The 19,221-nt window shown below is 41.4% G+C and overlaps 1 protein-coding gene across 1 annotated transcript in view; it reads left to right on the top strand.

Annotated features, from left to right (window-relative positions):
- DCDC1 (doublecortin domain containing 1) overlaps positions 1–19,221 on the top strand; it is a 336,080-nt gene that overhangs the window by 183,399 nt on the left and 133,460 nt on the right. Inside the window, exons 14-16 of the mRNA XM_056851932.1 lie at positions 8,894–9,031; positions 11,343–11,461; positions 13,255–13,315. Coding sequence (XP_056707910.1) covers positions 8,894–9,031; positions 11,343–11,461; positions 13,255–13,315 — 318 coding nt within the window. The remainder of the gene's footprint in view (positions 1–8,893; positions 9,032–11,342; positions 11,462–13,254; positions 13,316–19,221) is intronic.

Genomic DNA, 19,221 nt, shown 5'->3' with positions numbered 1-19,221 from the left:
ATCCTTACAATGGCGCACCTATGCCCAGGGTTAGAGAACTGACAGGCTGTTTCTCCAGGTGAGAGAGATGGAATGATTTTAACTGGGAAAGGCTCACAAAACAATGGGATCTCTGATCCTTTTACTATTGCCATCACAACCACTGATAGAGAAACTAGAAGTGTGGACCTCATCCATTAAGTCCCTACACTTCCCCAGCTGGGTCACCTCTTGCCTCAGACCCTGAAGGTAAGGTTAGTTGGTGATTCAGGATTCTCCCTTGAGCCTCTCACCCATCCATAACCTATTTCCTGCCTAAAGCTGAATTACTTCCCTAACACAGGATACCTAATCCTAAACCTATCCAATCCCTACTTCTTTGTATATCTGCCTGAGCCCCTGCTGACCACTTATCTTGGTTACTCATCCTCTAAACTCCCGCTCACAACCTCCCCCCCTCCCACAGAGGATCCATGGCCTCTTATTGGCTGGAAACGCTAGGAATTTACATACACCCTGTGGGATCAGGGACAGGCTGTGACACCTGGAGGGCAGAACCAGAAACCATCTGACACAGAGATAAATGGGGTGTTGTTGTTTATATTGTTATTTTTTATTGTGAGCTGCCCTGAGCTCGACTCCGGTTGGGAAAGGGCAGGATAGAAATCCAATGAATGAATGAATGAATGAAATGCAGGGTCTTTCTTCAAGACATTGTTAATGTGGCAAGATCCTACCTATGTACTGATTAATCCCTTGAGAGTCTTGGTTAATGGTCTGATAGACAGGTACAGGGTGAGACTGCTTCTTTCCAGGAAGACTGTTTCCCCCATTAACTATAAGTTAAGGCAAAGTCCCACTTATTCTTCCTGGTTCTCCTGCCTCTGTTGTGGTAGTAGGCTAAAATTGTTTACTGGCCCAATCAAAGACAGGGAGAAGAAAAGCTGGTCCTGGCCTCAAAATGGAAGGAGAATGAGAAAGGCAAACCAAAATGGAGGCTTAATGGCAACATTACTGACAAGAAGAAGAAAAGCTGAGAAGAAGAAAAGAAAGGACTAAAACATTTTAAATAACATAAATGTTAAAATTACAGTTATTTTGGGTAATATAGTATGTTTTTTTTTAAATCTGAAGATATGCTTAAGGACCAAGTGATTGAACATCTGTTCACTTTGCTGCAAACAGTAATTTGATGTCTTAAAGAGCAACTCGCAAGAGGGCCAATACCAACAGTACTTTTTCTTTCCTAATGTTAAAGCTTATTGTGTTGTACAAGCTACTAAGAGGATTACACACTAAAAAGGCAGAAGTCTCATATTCTAGATGCTCCCACATTAAGATTGTCATCAGGTGTACATAGTAATGCTCGACTCCTGACTGTTATTTTTAATCTTTTACTGACTCGCAGAACCTTTCCAACAGAGTCAAATTTGTGACATGTAATCCACATTCGCAAATCTGGAGATAAGAGATAACCCTGACAATTATACCCTGTTGCTTTTTTATCACTGTATCAGTGATCTGAGACAGATTACTGGCATTTTGTTTTGATAAGTCAGCATTGAGGCAATATTCTTGTGGATATTGTCTGTTTTTGTACAATTAGTTTCTTAACAATAGCAGACGAAAATTTACATTTCAGAGCACATGTTTTAACATTATTTTATTGGAGGAAGAACAAGGTTAAATAATGTTTAATACTATGATGTGCACCTGTACATTAAAAAACATAGAAACATAGAACTAGAAGGAACTTCAAGGGTTATCTAGTCCAATCCCCTGTACAACGCAGGAAATTAACAATTACCTCCCCCCCCCACTCCCCCAGTGACCCCTGCTCTATGCCCAGAGGAAGGCAAAAAACCTCCAGGATACCTGGCCAATCAGTAGGGTTGCCAAGTGCCCGGTGGTGGTGGGTAAAATCCCGCCAATCCACTGGGTGGCCCGGTGACCAGCTGAGGGCCGGTGGGCACTGTGTGCATGTGCGCGGTTTGGGTTTACCCGGAAGTGACGCGGACACTCTGGCAACCTCAGCTAAAACTCTATGGAAACATGGAAACCATAGAGTTTCGGCCAAGATCACTAGAGCATCTGTGTCGCTTCCAAATAAACCCTTGAAGTGACGTAGGCATGTTGCGCATGTGCACATCGCGCACCTCGGCCACAGCCTCACAAAGCTCCCGCCGGTGGTGCTATGAGACCTGGCAAGCCTACCAATCAGGCTTGGAGGAAAATTCCTTCCTGACCCCAAAGTGTCCATCGGCATTTCTCTGGGCAAGTAAGAAAGGGCCATGAAAGCCAAATACTGATGCAACTCTTCCTGCCCTCCCTCTCATGATCTGCCTAAGTTCACAGAATCAGCATTGCTGTCAGATGCCTATCTAGCTTCTGCTTAAAAACCTCCAGGGAAGGAGCGCTCACTACCTCCCGAGGAAGCCTGTTCCACTGAGGAACCTCTCTAACTGTTAGAAAGTTCTTTCTAATGTTTAAACGGAAACTCTTTTGATTTAATTTTAACCCGTTGGTTCTGGTTAAACATGACCAGCTCCTTCAGCCTTTCCTCATAAGACTTGGTCTCCAGATCCTTCACCATTTTTGTTGCCCCCCTTGGGACATGTTCCAGCTTGTCTGCATCCTTCTTAAATTGTGGTGCCCCAAACTGAACACAGTACTCCAGGTTAGGTCTAATCATGATACCATCACTTTTCTTGATCTGGACAGTATACTTCTGTTGATGCAGCCCAAAATTGCATTTGCTGTGTTACCTACCGCATCACATTGCTAACTCATGTTCACTGTATGGTCAACTAAGGGGTTTAACATATGGCCAATTTGTCTCGCCTTTGTGCCTTAAAAGTAGCGAATTCCTGTGGTCTAAACGCATGACCGTCCAAGGGCTGCGCATCGGACCCACCTTAGGCGCAAATTAAGCACAAAAAAAGGGTTAAGCAATCCCTGTTTTCTAGCGATCTTTTCAGTGCTAAACTGCTACTTTTTTATTTCGCTACATTACCAGAACGCCGGCGTGCGTGTAATCACATGACTAGCCTGCTACTAACCTCCTTTCGTTCAAGCTCCCAGCCCCGACAAACAGCTGAGCTGCGGGTAAGCAAGGGCGGGGCAGGTGCGAGCTGCGCTGCTGGCTAGGAAGGGAAGTGAGGTGACAGGGAAGGAGAGCTCCTTTTATGGAGTTCGGGGGGAGGGCAGAGGGTGGAAGGGGCAGAGCTTCTCTGGCCTGAAGAGTATAAAAGGCCAGAGGAGAGCTGTAGCCAGGTAGGAAGTAGGCTGTGACCCAGGCTGGCTAAGCATAGAGCCATCCCGGTAGCCTCCGAGGGAGAGGAAAGCTCAGACTCTCCCTCAGACTGGTCTGAGGCTGAAGAGGCGCCTCAAGCCCCAACCCTCTCCAGGCCAGACAGACCCCCCCGACCAGCCCTGTAGGGGGGGTACTTAACACCTTCACAATAGTATACCGGAACGCTGGTGTCCCAAGCAAAAAAAGGGGCCTTTGATTGCATAACCCCTCAGCCAATCCTTGGGCAATGACACAGCGGTCACTCCCCTACTATCTCACATTATATGGGTGGCTCAAACGCACGGGGAGCCTCCAGCAGCTTCGGACTTATAGTGGGATGGACTAGCGTCATGCGTTTGACTATCCAGTTTCGGATTAAAATATTGTGAGATAAGGGAGGAGCGAACCAAGAACATTCTGCCCATGCGTTAATCCCCTAAGACTCCTAGATCCTTTTGCATGTACTACTGACAAGACCAGTCTCCCCCATCCTATAATTATGCATTTGATTTTTTTCAACCATCATTAACATCACTGTGAGTTCTATATATCAAGCAGTGTGTTCATATGTATGTTTGTATATTTTAATGTGTACTTGCATAAAAGTTACTATTAAATATAGGTTCCAGCAAAGGTATTTCACTATGGTGTGATCCTATGAAACATTGCATCAATATAGCATTGCACAGAACCACTTTGTGGCCTACTTTTGTGGGATTAGGACAGCTGCCAGAATTTTTGCAATGTATGGTTTTCTGCCACGGTTTTTGCATTGTGAGTATGGTTAAAACTGATCCCTGGGAATCTCATGTTTCACAGGACTCCCTGCAAGTTATGTGCTTTTGGAATGTAGGAGATTCAGCCCTTGCTTTGATCATAATCAAAGAGATATTGGGTAGCATTGGCTTTGCTCACTGCTAGAATTTTGAATAAATGCTTAAGGCAGGTTTCACTAAAGATTCTTTTTTTTAAAAAAAATGCAGTTTATTTGTAGTTTATCAAAGGCCACTCTTACCATGAAGCAATGGCTTTGGCCAACAGATTCTAAATCAATCCACCCCCCCTCCCTCTATCATGAAAAAGTGAACTCCAGTCCAGACTACTGCACTTTTTGCATCACAACATGAGGCTGTGATATGATATGCTGAAGTCGTTTTGTGATGAATTGTATTTATTACGTTGCGAATACATTCTTACATCAGTGGAGCAAAGGGAGGCCATTGCTTAACCCGTGCTTTCGGCACTCCTTTTCAAAGTGAGTATGTAACGCAGTAGCTCATTGGAATGGACCAGTGTGATGGACAGGAGGCTCTCCTGCCCCTGAAGAGAAGAAACAGCCACTCAGCTGAGCCTATAAGAGTGCTGCTCCAGCACCCAATCACCTTTCAGAAGCGGGATGGAATGTTGGAGGAAAGCACAGGAGGAGTCGGTTCAGGCCCGCCTCAGGGAGAGAGCAGTGGTAGCTCAGGTTTGGCTCAGCAAGAGTAGACAGGGTGAAGGGTAGCTCTGCCTAGTAATATGGCAGAGTGGTTTAGCTCTTTCTCTGGGAGAGAATGCAGTACCCGTTTGTAATGAGCAGACATTGCACCATTTAGTCTGACTCTTGGGAAAGGGCAGGCTGGTGTGAGTGGAATCCTGTGTGTGAGAGTGAATTCAACTGAATGGCTAATCAGTAAAAGCCTGTTTGTGCCTGGAAGCATTAAAGAAAATTATAACTACTCTCTGAAGCCATAACGAATTTAGATTTATGTGCCTCAGCCAGGTTTCTCCTTTGTCTGCCTGGAGACCTGTGCTGCTGATCTGTTCCTTGAAATAAATAAACCATCTTTGTTGTGAATGTACTAACCCTGCCTCAGTGATCTCTGTATTCTACTTTGGCACCACAAAACTTACCTCATAGCAGTGAACCCATTCCTATACACGTGCTATGTTAAGGACATCTAGGGGAAAGTTTATAGTTTAAAACAAATCTGGTCCCCCAAAATCACAGGAAGCTGTGTGGGTCCCCTCAGTAGGTAGAACAGGCCTGTCACAAATAGGGTTGCCGGGCTCCAGGCGGGGGCTGGAGATCTTCAGGAATTATAGCTGATCTCCAGACCACATAAATCATTCATTCATTCATTCGTTCGTTCGTTCGTTCGTTCGTTCGTTCGTTCGTTTGTTTGTTTGAAATATTTATTCAACTTCTCCTGGAGAAAATGGCTACTTTGGAAGTTGGTGTGCATAGCATTATACCTCACCAAGGTCCCCACTCTTCCTAAGCCACACTCTCCCAGGGTTCACCCTCAAATCTCCAGGTTTTCCCAAACCTAGATTTGGCAACCCTAGAATGGAATTTGGTATAATCTTTATAGCACAGTTCTCTATTTCTAGTTTGATTACCGGGTCATGCTGCATATCATTTTTTGACAGGGTGAATGTGCATGCATGTGAAATATAAAATAAATTGCAATGAAACAATTAAGGTAACCTTGGCATGCAACTTAATGAACATGCTCAGGACAACCTTTTGCATTTCAAGCATAATCCTCTGCTGACCTTATACCTATCTTCATGAAAGATATAACACACACTGAAATGTTATATCTTCCTCAAGGATCAGAAGGTTAGAGTGCATGCTTGTGACATAATTCTCTATATAAAGTACATATGTTAACTTGACCCCCATACCGTTTTTGAGGAGGAGAAGGTAGGATATAAAACAAATGATAATGGAATACTTCCCTGAAATGCTGAGAGAATATTGTGGAAAACTTTCCCTTCTGAATGCCAAAGGAAAATATGAACCATCTTGAACCATACCAGGTATCGAGAAGAGCTACTTACAGCGAATTCCTGACTTCTGAGGATGAAAGTCCTCAGGAAGCCAGGAAGGGACTGCGCCAGCATTGGGGGGCCCCGCGCCAGCGTCCAGGCTAATAATATTTCCTCTGTAATCCTTTTTGTTTATTTAATACATTTGGGAAACAATGTAAAGTCTCTAGACAAACATGAAATGTAAGAGATGGATTATGATTTTTTTTCAAAAATTGTTCTAGAATTTGCATTTCTGTCAAAAAGCTTATAACTTGTATGCATTTCTGTCAGAAAGCTTATAATTTGTTCACCTATTTTTAGTGAGAATGGGCCAGAAAAATATTTTAAGATTGTTTACTGGATGTGAGGCTGTTCACTTTTTAAAAATCCTGTTGACTACTATTTTATCCCTTTCTGCTGTTATTGTTATTGTTGTGTATTCTTTCTTGATCAGTCACATGGGCAATCCTAGCATGTTGGACATTACAAGTTCATGGAATGATGGTATAATCCTATGTAGCCAATCAGATTTGGTGATGTGCTGATGTCACCGAGCGCAAAGAGAACCAATTCAGGATGCTTTGCCCTCGCTCAGAATAGGCAAACTCTAGCAATTATTAGCAATTATTATAAAAGTAATAAAATGGGGGGTGTTTTTTGAGGTGCAGTTGTGTATGCTATGGGAGGCAATATTATAAAAGTAGTGGGTGAAAAAAGTTTTTTTTTTTGTTCTGCAACTTTTGTGATTAACTATGCCAATCATTAAAGTTCAAAGAATAGTTAGTTATCGTCTGATATTGTACCACTTAAACATTAAGTATGTTAATCAATAGCGTATGAATACTGAGTAAGGCAGAACACCTTAACTTACAGCACACAGTTTGCCTAATCTTACCAGTGCAACATTATAGGATGCGTGTGACTGAACCACCAAATATAAAGAAAGTAAGGTTAATACCATTATTCCTTATATCACTTCCTCCATTGCTCCACACTCTGTGAGATCTATAATATCATCTAAAACTGGTTGTGCTGTTCTTTCTTTATCTGGTGGTTTTAGATAATATCCAGCATTATATCTCTTAAGGAACAGCATGGTATTAGTGCTGGGTGCCAACCTCAAATGAATACAAAGGGGCCAGTATTTTCTCCCTACTGCACCACACAATCAAATGTGATAAGATTAAAGCCAGTGGCATTGCTAAGATGACATGGGGACTTTCAGCAGGTGTTATGCACAACATAATGATCAATCTCTCTCTCATTCCATCTATAACAATCTTCCACCCAGTTGAGTAGCCTCTCACAGCAACTTAGAATGGAGAGGGCAAGTATGTGTGTTGCTTTAAGCCCTCGGCCTTTAGTGAAGGATTAATAGCACGTTAGTTTCCATTGTACGAAAACTATGGGGATTCCCATGTAAGTATTGCTGCAGCTGGCTAACAGGTAAGAGCAAATCAAACATTGTTGGGGCCAGCTATGCCTGTATTCTGTGTTTGTGACTTTGATAGCCTTTTAAATTTTCCATGCTGAAATGATAACTAACCCACATAACATTAATGTGCAACATTTATATAAATCTTCAGATGTTCAAAACAACTCAGATATAATTTCCTTACTAGAACTCTATAATGTAAATCAGCTGTATCATCCTAATGCTATATGTGGAAGACTTATGCTCAGAGGTAATCACGTGACTAAGGCCACCTAACAAATACATTTTTTGAGGTGAAATTTGATCATCCTAGCTCACACTGTTAACCACCATATTATTCAACTCTTAAGTCTTTTATATGTGTATTCTTCTCTTGTCCCACATTCATTGTGATTTGTGTTCTTTAATGGAACAGAGTATTTGTATTATTTTGTTTTTTTTATTTTTAGATTAAATAACCTATCAGCAGCAAGTCTGATTCATTTGCAAAGAATCTTATAGAAGAATCTGACCGATACAATGTGCAGTTTTCTGAATATCCTCTTTAGTCATTTCTTGAACAGCCATTAGTATCAGATTTTTGTTGTCTTAAGTACAAAGTTCACTGTTGTATACCGTTTGAGGATTTCACTGAAAAATTTAAGTCTCAGCAAAAAAGCTACCAAAATTGATAGCAGCACGGTACAGAGTAGTAGTGTATCATAGTAGTTGTAATTCCCCATATAGATCCTGAGGGAGAGAAGAATATTACAGTACAATCCTAAGAGTACTTTCTTTGGAGTAAGCTCTATTAAAGAGACATAAGTAGGATTCTTAGTAGACATGCTTAGAATTGCTCTCATAGTCTGTGGAAGGTCTCTTGTCTGTAGGATTTTATTCTAGTTGACAGTGATTCACAAAATAAATTTGTTCCCAAGAGACTTTGCATTCCTACAAGTTCAGACTGCTCTCAGGTCTGATCCGCCTGTGAGACCTGTCGGTTCAGGAAGTTTATGTACATAGCATTTCTCTAGAGTTTCTCCCTCTCTTCTCCAACAACCATTCTCTTTTATGATCACCCCTTTTATCACATTCCTTTTCTTCCAGACTAGTAATGACTGTGGTGGTGACAATGAGGCTTCGGTTCTTTTCATGACAGATTTAATTGATTGCTGAATACACATTTGATATCGAAGAAAACTTAGCAGGGTTCAGCAACATACTACTGTATGCCAATGAAGGAATGATGATGATGATGAACAACATACTATGTTTTCTTATTCATGATCAAAGTTGATATTATATTTTTTTTAGGATTATGTTACATGGTAAAAATGCTGCAAGTTTTTTTCTGTTTGTAGTATTTAGTAGTATAAAGGTAGAGTATTATTTTTTTCTGTTATTGTTTTTAGAATGATCCCCAGATGGTTCTTCTTGTGTCAGTTACCATGGAAAACATGAGGAAAGCCCTTCATAGAAGAGAATACCATCACAATCTAATGTCTGCTTCAGCTGCGTGGCCTCTATCTAATATATGGCTGATCACGAAGGTATCATAGAGGAAACAGATGTATTCATGAAATCAGATGCTTTTGTTATGAAATAATTTTTTTCTTTTTCCCCCTTTTTAAAAACTTTTGGGAATCAAACTTTAGAATGAGTTAAAAGTTCAAAGTAGATGTAATTCATACATACGTAGGTGATCATTAATGTATTACACCATATTGTTTACAGTGGTGTTTCATTTGAAGAAGTTTAGTTCTGATGTGTTAAAGATGGGTGAAGCCAAAGAAAATTTAGACTTTTGATGGTGCATCAGGATATGTTTTCCCCTTCTACCCGCTTCAAATAGAACTCCAGCCCCTTGGTTTACAAGGGGGTTGGATGAATTAAAAAGGCTGGCAGATGTCAAAAGTAACGATGGCAGAAAACTCGGGCTGAATCTAACAGAACGAAGCCTAGAAGGTGGTGGTGAATGCAATGCAGAAACCTTATTTCTCTACTATAATTGCATTGCTGAATTGCATCCATGCAATTATTTAGATAAATCAGGTAGTTGACAACTCCCAAGAGAAAGTCTCCAAATAGTGTTTTGGTATGTATCTATGATTCCCCCCCCCCCTCAAAAACTCAGAGTGGCTTACAAGGAGTCCACATTCTGAATGTACCTTGACCTCTCTGTCTAGTAATATATTTGCCCAGTAAATATTTACAGTCTTCTCTGTTTCCCTTTATGCTCCTGTGCTCTATCTGTGGAGTTGAAGATGTTATAGCAGGCAAACATACATAAGACGTTGCTTGTGGCCACTGCCCATCAAGCATAGTTCAGGTCATCAGAGTCTGTTGCTTCTTCAACTTGATGCTTCAGAGTCTACTGATGTCCTTGAATTTCTCCTTAAGTAGAAGCTAACTTATCAGCAATATGACTGCCGTGGCATTAGCTGTCATAGCTACTGGGATGAAATTGTAACATATTTTTTTCCTGCCGTTTTGGTTGGTATCGTTCCAGTGGCTAGCGTGGTAGGTCCACATTGCATATAATAGGATGACCAGCAGACAGCACAGTGCTTAAGAAAACCCCACCAACAACAGCTTGAACAGATCACCTCCCCACTTGCTGTGGCTCTCCCTGTTGTTCTGTCAATTTTAACTATGTCAGCCCTCATCCCTTTCTTATGAAAACAATGTCCAAATTAATTCAGAGTTGTTTTTCTTTTGGACTGGAGCAGCTTCAGGTCATAGATACCCCTCTTCTTCCAATCCAGTCTGTGTATTAGTTTCTCTCCCTGCTAGGTTTCAGCTAGAACCATTCTGTGAGTTCATCCCTTCTTTGTCTGTACTGTTAGGAACTGTCTTATTTGACACTCCCACCCTTTTCAGAATTGTGCAAGACCCTTGTCTAGTGCAGAGTGTGTTGGGAAAAGGGATTGTGAACAGAACTGACAAAGCTTGTCCAGCTGCTGGGAAGACAGAAGGCGAGAATGGATGCCCAAACCATGCTGTCTGTTGTAAAGTAGTGCTGGTGAAGAATCCTCCAGCTCGTGCCCTCTGGGACTGCTGGAGCATTAATAAGTAAGACTGAACGTGGGTGGACCATTTCTTCAGTATAAAGGCCCATAACAGAAATAAAGCATGACCAGGAACCATATCTAATCTGTACTTACTGTGTCATGTAGCTGCCCTGACTTTTCCTAATGGATACTACAATTGGTTTGCAGCCCAGTCCTACCTATGTTTGCTTAGAAATAAATCCTGTTGTTTTCAATGGGACTTCATTCCAAGTAAATATGTTTAGAATTATGGCCGTAATTCCTAAAAGAAATAATTTTAACGAGCAATTAAATAGCTGCCCTTGCACCTGCTGCTGTGTGCTCGTGCTGCAAAGCTGCTATTTTAAAAACAAAAGTCCTTAAAGGATGTTTAACCAACATCCTTTTAGATTTAGAGTAAAACTTTAAATTGACTCAATGGCTGTAGATTTGTTGCAATCTTTGCAGTTCACTGAACTTTTTTCCCCATGCATACATATTTCAAGTAAACTCTGTAGTTATAAGTATTGCTAGTGACACGTTATGGACCCTAAATCGTTGCACTGTGAAATATGCAGAGGAAAAGGACAAATGAAGATATCCAGGGTCTGTTCTATTTTGCACTGAACTGTAAAATACCACCCTTGTTGTACAGAAGATCACTGGTTCTGAGCAGGGCTCATTGACTGCTAAGTTGTGGATAGTGTTTCAGTTTCTCCAACTGTTAATATCCCGGGTTATCCAGGCATAATGACCTCTCTATTTGTAACACATTGTTGAATTTTCTGGTTCTTTTCACTTATTCAAACCCTCTTTTCCCATTCATTGAAAGGCTGGTATGATTCTAAGTCGAGCTATACTACAAAGCAGTCTGGCTGTTGGTCATCCAATCAGAGCTGTGATGCCGAATGGCATTCCTCTCGAAGGCTATAAAGTAAACCTACAGAAAAGGTATTGATACTTTTATAAAAAAGCAAAAATAGGTATAGTTATTTAGATAAACTGAATGCTATCACAAGATGCACTTCAATATTTTGTAGTTCAGCGGATAGCATTATTATATTTCACCCTTTCCCTGTCCTTTAAAATAAATAGATACATGCTAAGCTTGGCATGTTATTCAATGGCTGCACTGTGTCTGAACGATGCAGGATTTGCTGTTGGATTTCTGGGTGAAGGCTGTGCCATTCAGTTATTGACCCAAAGCATGCTTTGGTAGGGAGTGAAAATGGGAAATGTATCCTTTGGGATTCCTCAATCCCCCCCCCCCCACACACATTCAGAACCTGACCACTTGGGTTTGAGCCAATTGTCCATCTATGGAAATGACCCCCCACCCCAGCTGCAGCCCTTTGACTTCCTCCCTCATGCTGTTCCTGGAGGTATTTGGGGCTGTAGCAGAAGGGAGGAGGTGAAAAAGTCACACTCCGAGAGAAATTCCCTTTGTTAGTGGAAATTACCACTGGATCCCAGCCTATTTATCTGACAAGTATTGGGTATTGACAATCAAACTTTTTTGGTTTGGTTTCCCTGTAATTCTTAGTGCGCTGTGTGTGTTTTTATTACTTTACAATGGAAAGCTATTTTAGAACATATTCTGCATTTGGCAGTTTGATACGGGATCTCTCTTACTAGGATTGTAAATTTGTAGTGTTTCAGTTTTCAGGCTTATTGGGCCTTTTATACTTCTGCATCGTATCAGAAGAAAGATTGCACAGCATGTTTCAATAGATAACTGGCAGAGAGTTTTTTTAAATTCATGACTGTAGATCAAACTGGACATCGCTTAAGAGCATGGTATGACATTCCAAGATTGTGGCAGGTTTCAAATACTATAGTGAGTATGAGTGTGTTGTTTCTGTGATCATACACTGCAGAAAATATCAGAGGTGGTTGTAGCAATTGTCACAAAAGGGGAAGAAGAACAGAGAATTATTTCACTGTACTGCGTCATAACTAAGTCAGGTCTTATTAGAATGAGTCTATGTACTGATTCTACTTTATATTTACCAAATATGTTATATATGGCTCAGTTGAACACATGATATGCTGATTTCTTAGGGTGTCCATGTGTTGGACTGTAATACACAGATGAAAAAATATTTCAATATTTTCTGAAACAGTAGAAAATTAACATTTAAATTTATACTTGTATGAATGAATGAATCAGACCATTGGTCTCTCAAGGTCTATTCAAACTGGCAGCAGCTCTCTGGGATATTAGGTCTAACATCATCCACTACCTGGTTCTTTCAACTGCAGATGCCAGGGATTGAACTCAGGATCAAGCCAAGAAGATGTTCTACCACTGAGCCACAGAACTTCATCAATCATCTCATTTGTCTTATTATTTGTCTTTCAGCCCAGAATGACTTTTCTGAGTCATCTTTCAGTAGTTTCCATTCGGAACTAGATTATGTGAAGCATAATATATCTTAAAAACCATACTTTTTACATTTGGTATGACAGTCTTTGAAGGGGGTGCACAAATAGTCAGTTTATTGTTACGGTCATAGACCAGCACAGGTGCACAAATAGTGTTCCTTTGAACTGGGTGAAAAGACATTACAAAATCAGGTTAGCTTCAGTATACCCACAATAATACACTATTTTTCTAACTCTAAGTAACAAGATTTATTTGAAAAATAAGGCTGCCCAAATGAAATAGTTGTTAAATCTAATTGTTACAATTATTGTATTATAAATGTGTTTTTAAAATACATTAAGAAATATTTATCTTACAGAGATAAAAACAACATATATCAATACTGGGAATTTGGAAACGATGGCTGTATCCATTCTAAGGTGTGTGATATTTTAAACTGTATATTTTTAAGAATGCTGCTAATTTGATATATCCAATTTCCTTCTTCCGATACTTGCATGGATACCGTAAAAATATAGATGCAAGGGACAGCAAAAACAAAACAAAACAAAAAAACCCTCCTACATTGGTTTTAAAGCATTATTGGATTGCTGTTTTGCTGTAAAGTCCCATAAGTATTTTATTAAAACAGTGTTTTTTTTACCTTTACTGAAAATGGCAACTGTTTTTTTTTTTTTTACTTTTTGCATTTCTTTACAATTTTTGCTACTTTTTCTAATCAGTACCATTAATTGAAACGTATATGTTGTTGCGGTTATAAATGTAAGGACTTGTTATATATATATGTCATTACCTTTTAAAATCTAACTGCAAGTGGACTAGATCTGATATCAGCGTCATGTTTAAAAACTCACCCCAATAGGACTGTTCCATTGATCATTCCATGTATGCTCAATAGTTCCCCTATATTCTACAATGCTGATGACAGCCTAATTATAAACCCTCAATGCAAACCAAATACAAAGTGATTACTGGCATTGCCTAGGCTTCAAATGCACTCTCTGGAGCATCCGGTTAGTTATCTTGCTTACTTTCTGCTCAGGATGATCATGCCACTGCATGCTGCAAATGGAGAAGGAAGGCAGGATAGAGAAGGAAGGCAGGTGTCAAAGTTCAGGAGAAACTCTACTGGCCAGATTTATTTATTTAGAAAATCTGTATGCCAGCTCTGCAGACACTCTCAAGAAAGCTCTCAATGATAAAGCAAAACCAAACCGACAGTTAGAACAGTACCAATAAATTATACCAGTAAGAACATATCAATAAAACAATCCAAGTCAATAAAAACACCCATAAAAACAGCCAACAAATGTAATCCAGGGCAAAAGAGCAAATAAAATAGAGTAGATTAAAATATTTGATAAAAGAGTCTTTGGGCTAGGACTATAAAACATCCAAAAAGATGGGACCCTGACAACTAATGAAAAGTAAAGTAGGTGCCAGGTGAGCCTCAAATGTGGGAAGGCATCCCACAGTCAAAGTGCTACCACCAATAAAGCTCCATCTGGTCGCTACCTGCCTTATCTCTGCAGGCAGGAGCACAGACAGCAGGGACTGACAAAAGAATCTCAGTGGGCAGGATGGACAAATGAGGGAGAGTGGTCCTTCAAGGACCCTGCCCCCAAGTCATTTAGGACCTTGAATTTTACCCAGATAGGCAGCCAGTGTAGATATTTTAACCCAGGGATGATATGATCCCTTTATCCAACCCCTTTATAAAGGCCTGCCAGCCAAATTCTAGAAGTTTCCTAACAGTTTTCAAAGGCAGCCCCACAGAGAGTGCATGACAATAATCTAACCTGGATATGATCAGAACATGGATCATCATGGCCAGAGGTTTTCAGGCTGAAGTTGGCTCTGACAAGTTTTGCCCACCAGTGCCATCAGGTCAGATTTTCACCAGTGAGGATCAGAATGCAGCTGCGAAGGATATCTGGACCATCCAGTAGCTGAGCAGAGATGATGTGGGCAATGGCAGCAATCACCTGTGTTAGTTTCCCTTAAGTTTGTGCATGTGTGTGTGTGTGTGTGTGTGTGTGTGTGTGTGTGTGTGAGAGAGAGAGAGAGAGAGAGAGAGAGAGAGTACAAGATACTGTGCTCATGTGTATCATGTTTAAAACAGTATGAAAAAAGGGTCCTATTGTTTATAGGTGAAAGTGCAATGAGCAAATTAGGGCTGTCGATTCGGTTCGGCCCGAACCGAAAAACAGCCGGATTTCCCCTGATTCAGCGGTTTTTAGTTCGGGATGAACCGAACTAAAAAATGGCAGGAAACCAGGGGAGCCGAATTCAGCGAGTTCGGGAGTTCACGAATAAATCCGGCAAATTCGGGGCTGTCAGTAAGCAGCATAACCGTCAGTAAGCAGCATTCTCCTCCCCCGGCCAATTGGTGGCCAAGCTGGGTCTTCTTCTGGCCAATCAGTCAGGATTGAGTACTGGAGGAATCAGCTGATGGGCGGCCGGGCCGGGGAGAGAGAAAGAAATCCTCGTGTGTGTGTGTGGGGTGCTTGTGCACATTCGCTCCTTTCCGTGGCTGCAGGGGGCGCATTTTTGGGGGTACAGACCCCAAACTTTCAGTGGAGCTTCAGACAAGCCTTCTTAAGAGACCCACCAAGTTTTGTAAACATTGGGTTAGGGGGTCCCGAGATATGGGCTCCCCCTTTTCTCTTTCCGTGGCTGCAGGGGGCGCATTTTTGGGGGTATAGACCCCAAACTTTCAGCAGAGCTTTAGATGAGCCTTCTTCTTTTTTTATAAATTTTTTTATTGTTTTTTCATACATTCAATACAATCAATTGACATTACCTTTCAATCTTTTCTAATTCTCAATTAAGACTAACATATATATAACAATTATCTTCCCCTACTTTGACTTCCCCTCTTCCTTCTTCTATCTCTAACTTATCTTCGTAATCCTCTTAGCAATTATTTTCTAAATCTTTATAAAAAATTTTTTTTTGTAAAACCTTCTAGTTATTAAAAAAGAAAGAAAAATAGAAACAAGAAAATTAACCTAGTCTAAGTTATAACCTTTAACATTTTGCACATTAAGTTCATTTTTGCAATAAACAATCCACGCCTCCCACTCCTTAACAAATTCATCATTATCTTTTTGATTTATTAACCCAGTCAGTTTTGCCATTTCTGCTAGTTCAAACATTTTATGAATCTAATCAGTTCTGTCCGGTATTTCAGACATTTTCCATTTAGCTGCATATACCATTCTCGTAGCTGTGGTGGCACAGAGTAAAAAAATCCGTTGTTATAATGTGGTCCGGTATAATGCTTAACAACATCATCTCAGGAGTATTAGGGATGTTTTGTTGTAAAATTAACCTTATCTCATTGTATATCATATCCCAAAAGTTTTTAGCGTTATCACAAAGCCACCAAACATGATGAAATGAACCAACTTTATCCTGACATTTCCAGCAGTTTGGTGACATTTCTTCTTAAGAGATCCCCCAAGTTTTGTAGACTTTGGGTCAGGGGGTCCCAAGATATGGGCTCCACTCCTTTTTCCTCCCCCCTTTTCCATTTCCGTGGCTGCAGGGGGTGCTTTTTTGGGGGTGCAGCCCCCAAACCTTCAGGATATCTTCAGACGATCCTTCTTAAGAGACCCCCCAAGTTTTGTAAAGATGGGTTCAGTGGGGGCAGAAATATCGGCTCCCCCCTTTTCTCTTTCCGTGGCTGCAGGGGGCACATTTTTGGGGGTACAGACCACAAACTTTCAGCGGAGCTTCAGACAAGCCTTCTTAAGAGACCCCCCAAGTTTTGTAAACATTGGGTCAGGGCCCCCAGAGATATGGGCTTTTCCCTTTTCCCTATTGGGATGAATGGATCACCCGATCCTGTATGCATCTCCAGAGCAAAACGTCCCGTGCTTAAATGGAATCGTCTTGGATTACACAGTCCTCCTCCCAGCCCCTCCTGCTGGAACAGAAGACAGCCACAGTAAGACCCCTTTGGGGGCTTTAATCTATACTTTTTCTCCTGTGTGTGTGTGGGGGGGGCGGGAAGCAGAGTCTGTGTGTGTGTGGGGAGGGAGCAGTTTCTGTGGGTGGGGGGGGAAGCCAAAGGGGGCTTTTGCCGGTTCTGCCTGGGGGTGTGTGCCCCCTCAAGTCTCTCTCTCCCTGGTTTGAGGGGGGGGCTTCAGTGTGTCCTCAGGTTTTCCCTCATTCATAAGATCGGTTAGGTCTATTTTGATGCTTGCTCAAAACTGGTTTTCAAATGGTGACTTAAAGAATGCATTTGCCTGGTCCCGAGTCCGATGCAAAAGGGGAAATTCCACCCCCTCCTGCTCCTTATGCATAGCTAGCTGCCTCTGTCCCTTTCCATGCTTTGCACGGTTGCAAAGGTGTTGCTTTGCAGGGTTGTGTTGCTTTGCAGGGTTGTGTTGCTTTGCAGTTGTGTTGCTTTGCAAACTTCTCAGCTTTTTGTCGGGGCTGGGAGCTTTGTGCGTGGGCGGCAAGCTCTGCTCAGAGATGCACATTAAGGGTGGGGGGGACCCCTTTCGGGGCCCATATCTCAGCCCCCCCTGACCCAATCTTTACAAAACTTGGGGGGGGATCTGGCAAGAAGGGTCCTTTGAAGCTCCACTGAAACTTTCGGACCGCTAACCCCAAAAATGCCCCCCCAGAGCTGCGGAAAGGCGCAGTTGTGTTTTTAATGGCTTTATTCGGCCGAATTTTTCCCCCGAACTTTGAATTCCCGCCAAATTGCACGGACCCGAAGTGGGGGAGTTCGGACTTCGGCATATCCCGAATCTAAATGGGCCAAATTCAGCCGAATCTGAACTATACCGAATTTTTTTAAATTCAACAGCCCTAGAGCAAATGTTTTCTTGAGCTGTACTCTAAGTTGGCACTTTATCTTGAGATACCTACTTTACATATGTTTGGAGTACACTAATTGTCCTTGGGACTAGTTTCATTTTTGATGTTACCTCTTTGTAAAATAGGCAAATGGTTCTGGAACATGTTCTAATGAAGGAATCATGTTCTCTCTCTCTCTCTCTCTCTCTCTCTCTCTCTCTCTCTCTCTCTCTCTCTCTCCCTCCCTCCCTCCCTCCCCCCCTCTCTGTCTCTCTCACACACACAGAGTGATAAAAGCATTTTGATGTGTTGTTTGTAGCTGGATTCCCTTGCTGGACTTAACGCCTTGGCATACAGAATACGTATGCATTTCGTTCCTGCACTGCACTTGCGTCATAGGTTCTGTCTAGATTAAGTTGATCTGTGGTGGCAAAGTGCCATGTGAGGTGCTAGAAGACATACAACCCATGCAATGAACGTAAATCTTTATTGGACTCCAGTCCTGTACCACCCAGAATTTTTGTCTTTTAAGAACTACAAAAACTAGTGTGACAGTATACACATATTAATATTCGTATAGTTCCCTGCTATACCAATTGACTGGAATAGTTTTAAAATTTGCTCACCCTGTCAAAAAAAGTCACAAAAGAATTCAATCCAGTTGGAAATTTTTGCTAGGCGAGTTATTTATCTGCAGAGTGCCATTCGCTAGTCTGCACCCAGAGGCAGTAAACCTCTGAATACCAGTGCTAGGAGGCAACATCAGGGGAGGGCCTGAGCCTCTGTGGCCTGTTCACTGGCCCTCCATGGCAACTGGCTGGAAACAGGATGCAAGGCTAGATGGACAGCTGGTTTGATCCAGCAGGCTACCTCTTATATCAATTGTATATGCCACCACGTAGTTTGATTAAACTTGAAGCATGAACTATCTATATGGGTGGGTGCTGCCCAATTCCCCTCCCTCAAAAGTGTCTTTTTCCACAATACCATTTCCATTTCAATTCAACTCATGCAAATAAATTGATCGTTATTGGTTAGTAAACTTTAATGAGAGGGTGGAAAATATACTTTATATGACTCATCACATTTACTTTATAGATCGGCCAACATACTTTATAGATAAGCAGACATAAGATTAAATATCCTAATTAGGCATAATGTTATGGGGCAGAACATTCAGAATGAAAGAAAATCCCACTTCGTTGGGAATTAACATCTGCTATTCTCAGAATATTTTCTGTTTTTTGACTCCATCATCAAGGATCTCCCTTTGACTGCAGGAGGAGATTGAGACTGGGAAGGGCTAGAAAAGATTCTTATGTGTAAGGATGCATCGCTGGTGACCAAGATCAAGTTAATTCATGCTATAGTATTCCCCATTACTATGTATGGGTGTGAAAGCTGGACAATGAAGAAAGCTGACAGGAAGAAAGTTGATCCGTTTGCAATGTGGTATTGGAGGACAGTGTTATGGATATCGTGGTCTGCCAAAAAGACAAGTTGGTGGGTTCTA

Source organism: Euleptes europaea, chromosome 6, assembly GCF_029931775.1.
Source record: "Euleptes europaea isolate rEulEur1 chromosome 6, rEulEur1.hap1, whole genome shotgun sequence".
Classification (NCBI taxonomy): Eukaryota; Metazoa; Chordata; class Lepidosauria; order Squamata; family Sphaerodactylidae; genus Euleptes; species Euleptes europaea.
This window is presented reverse-complemented; position numbering and strand designations above follow the sequence as displayed.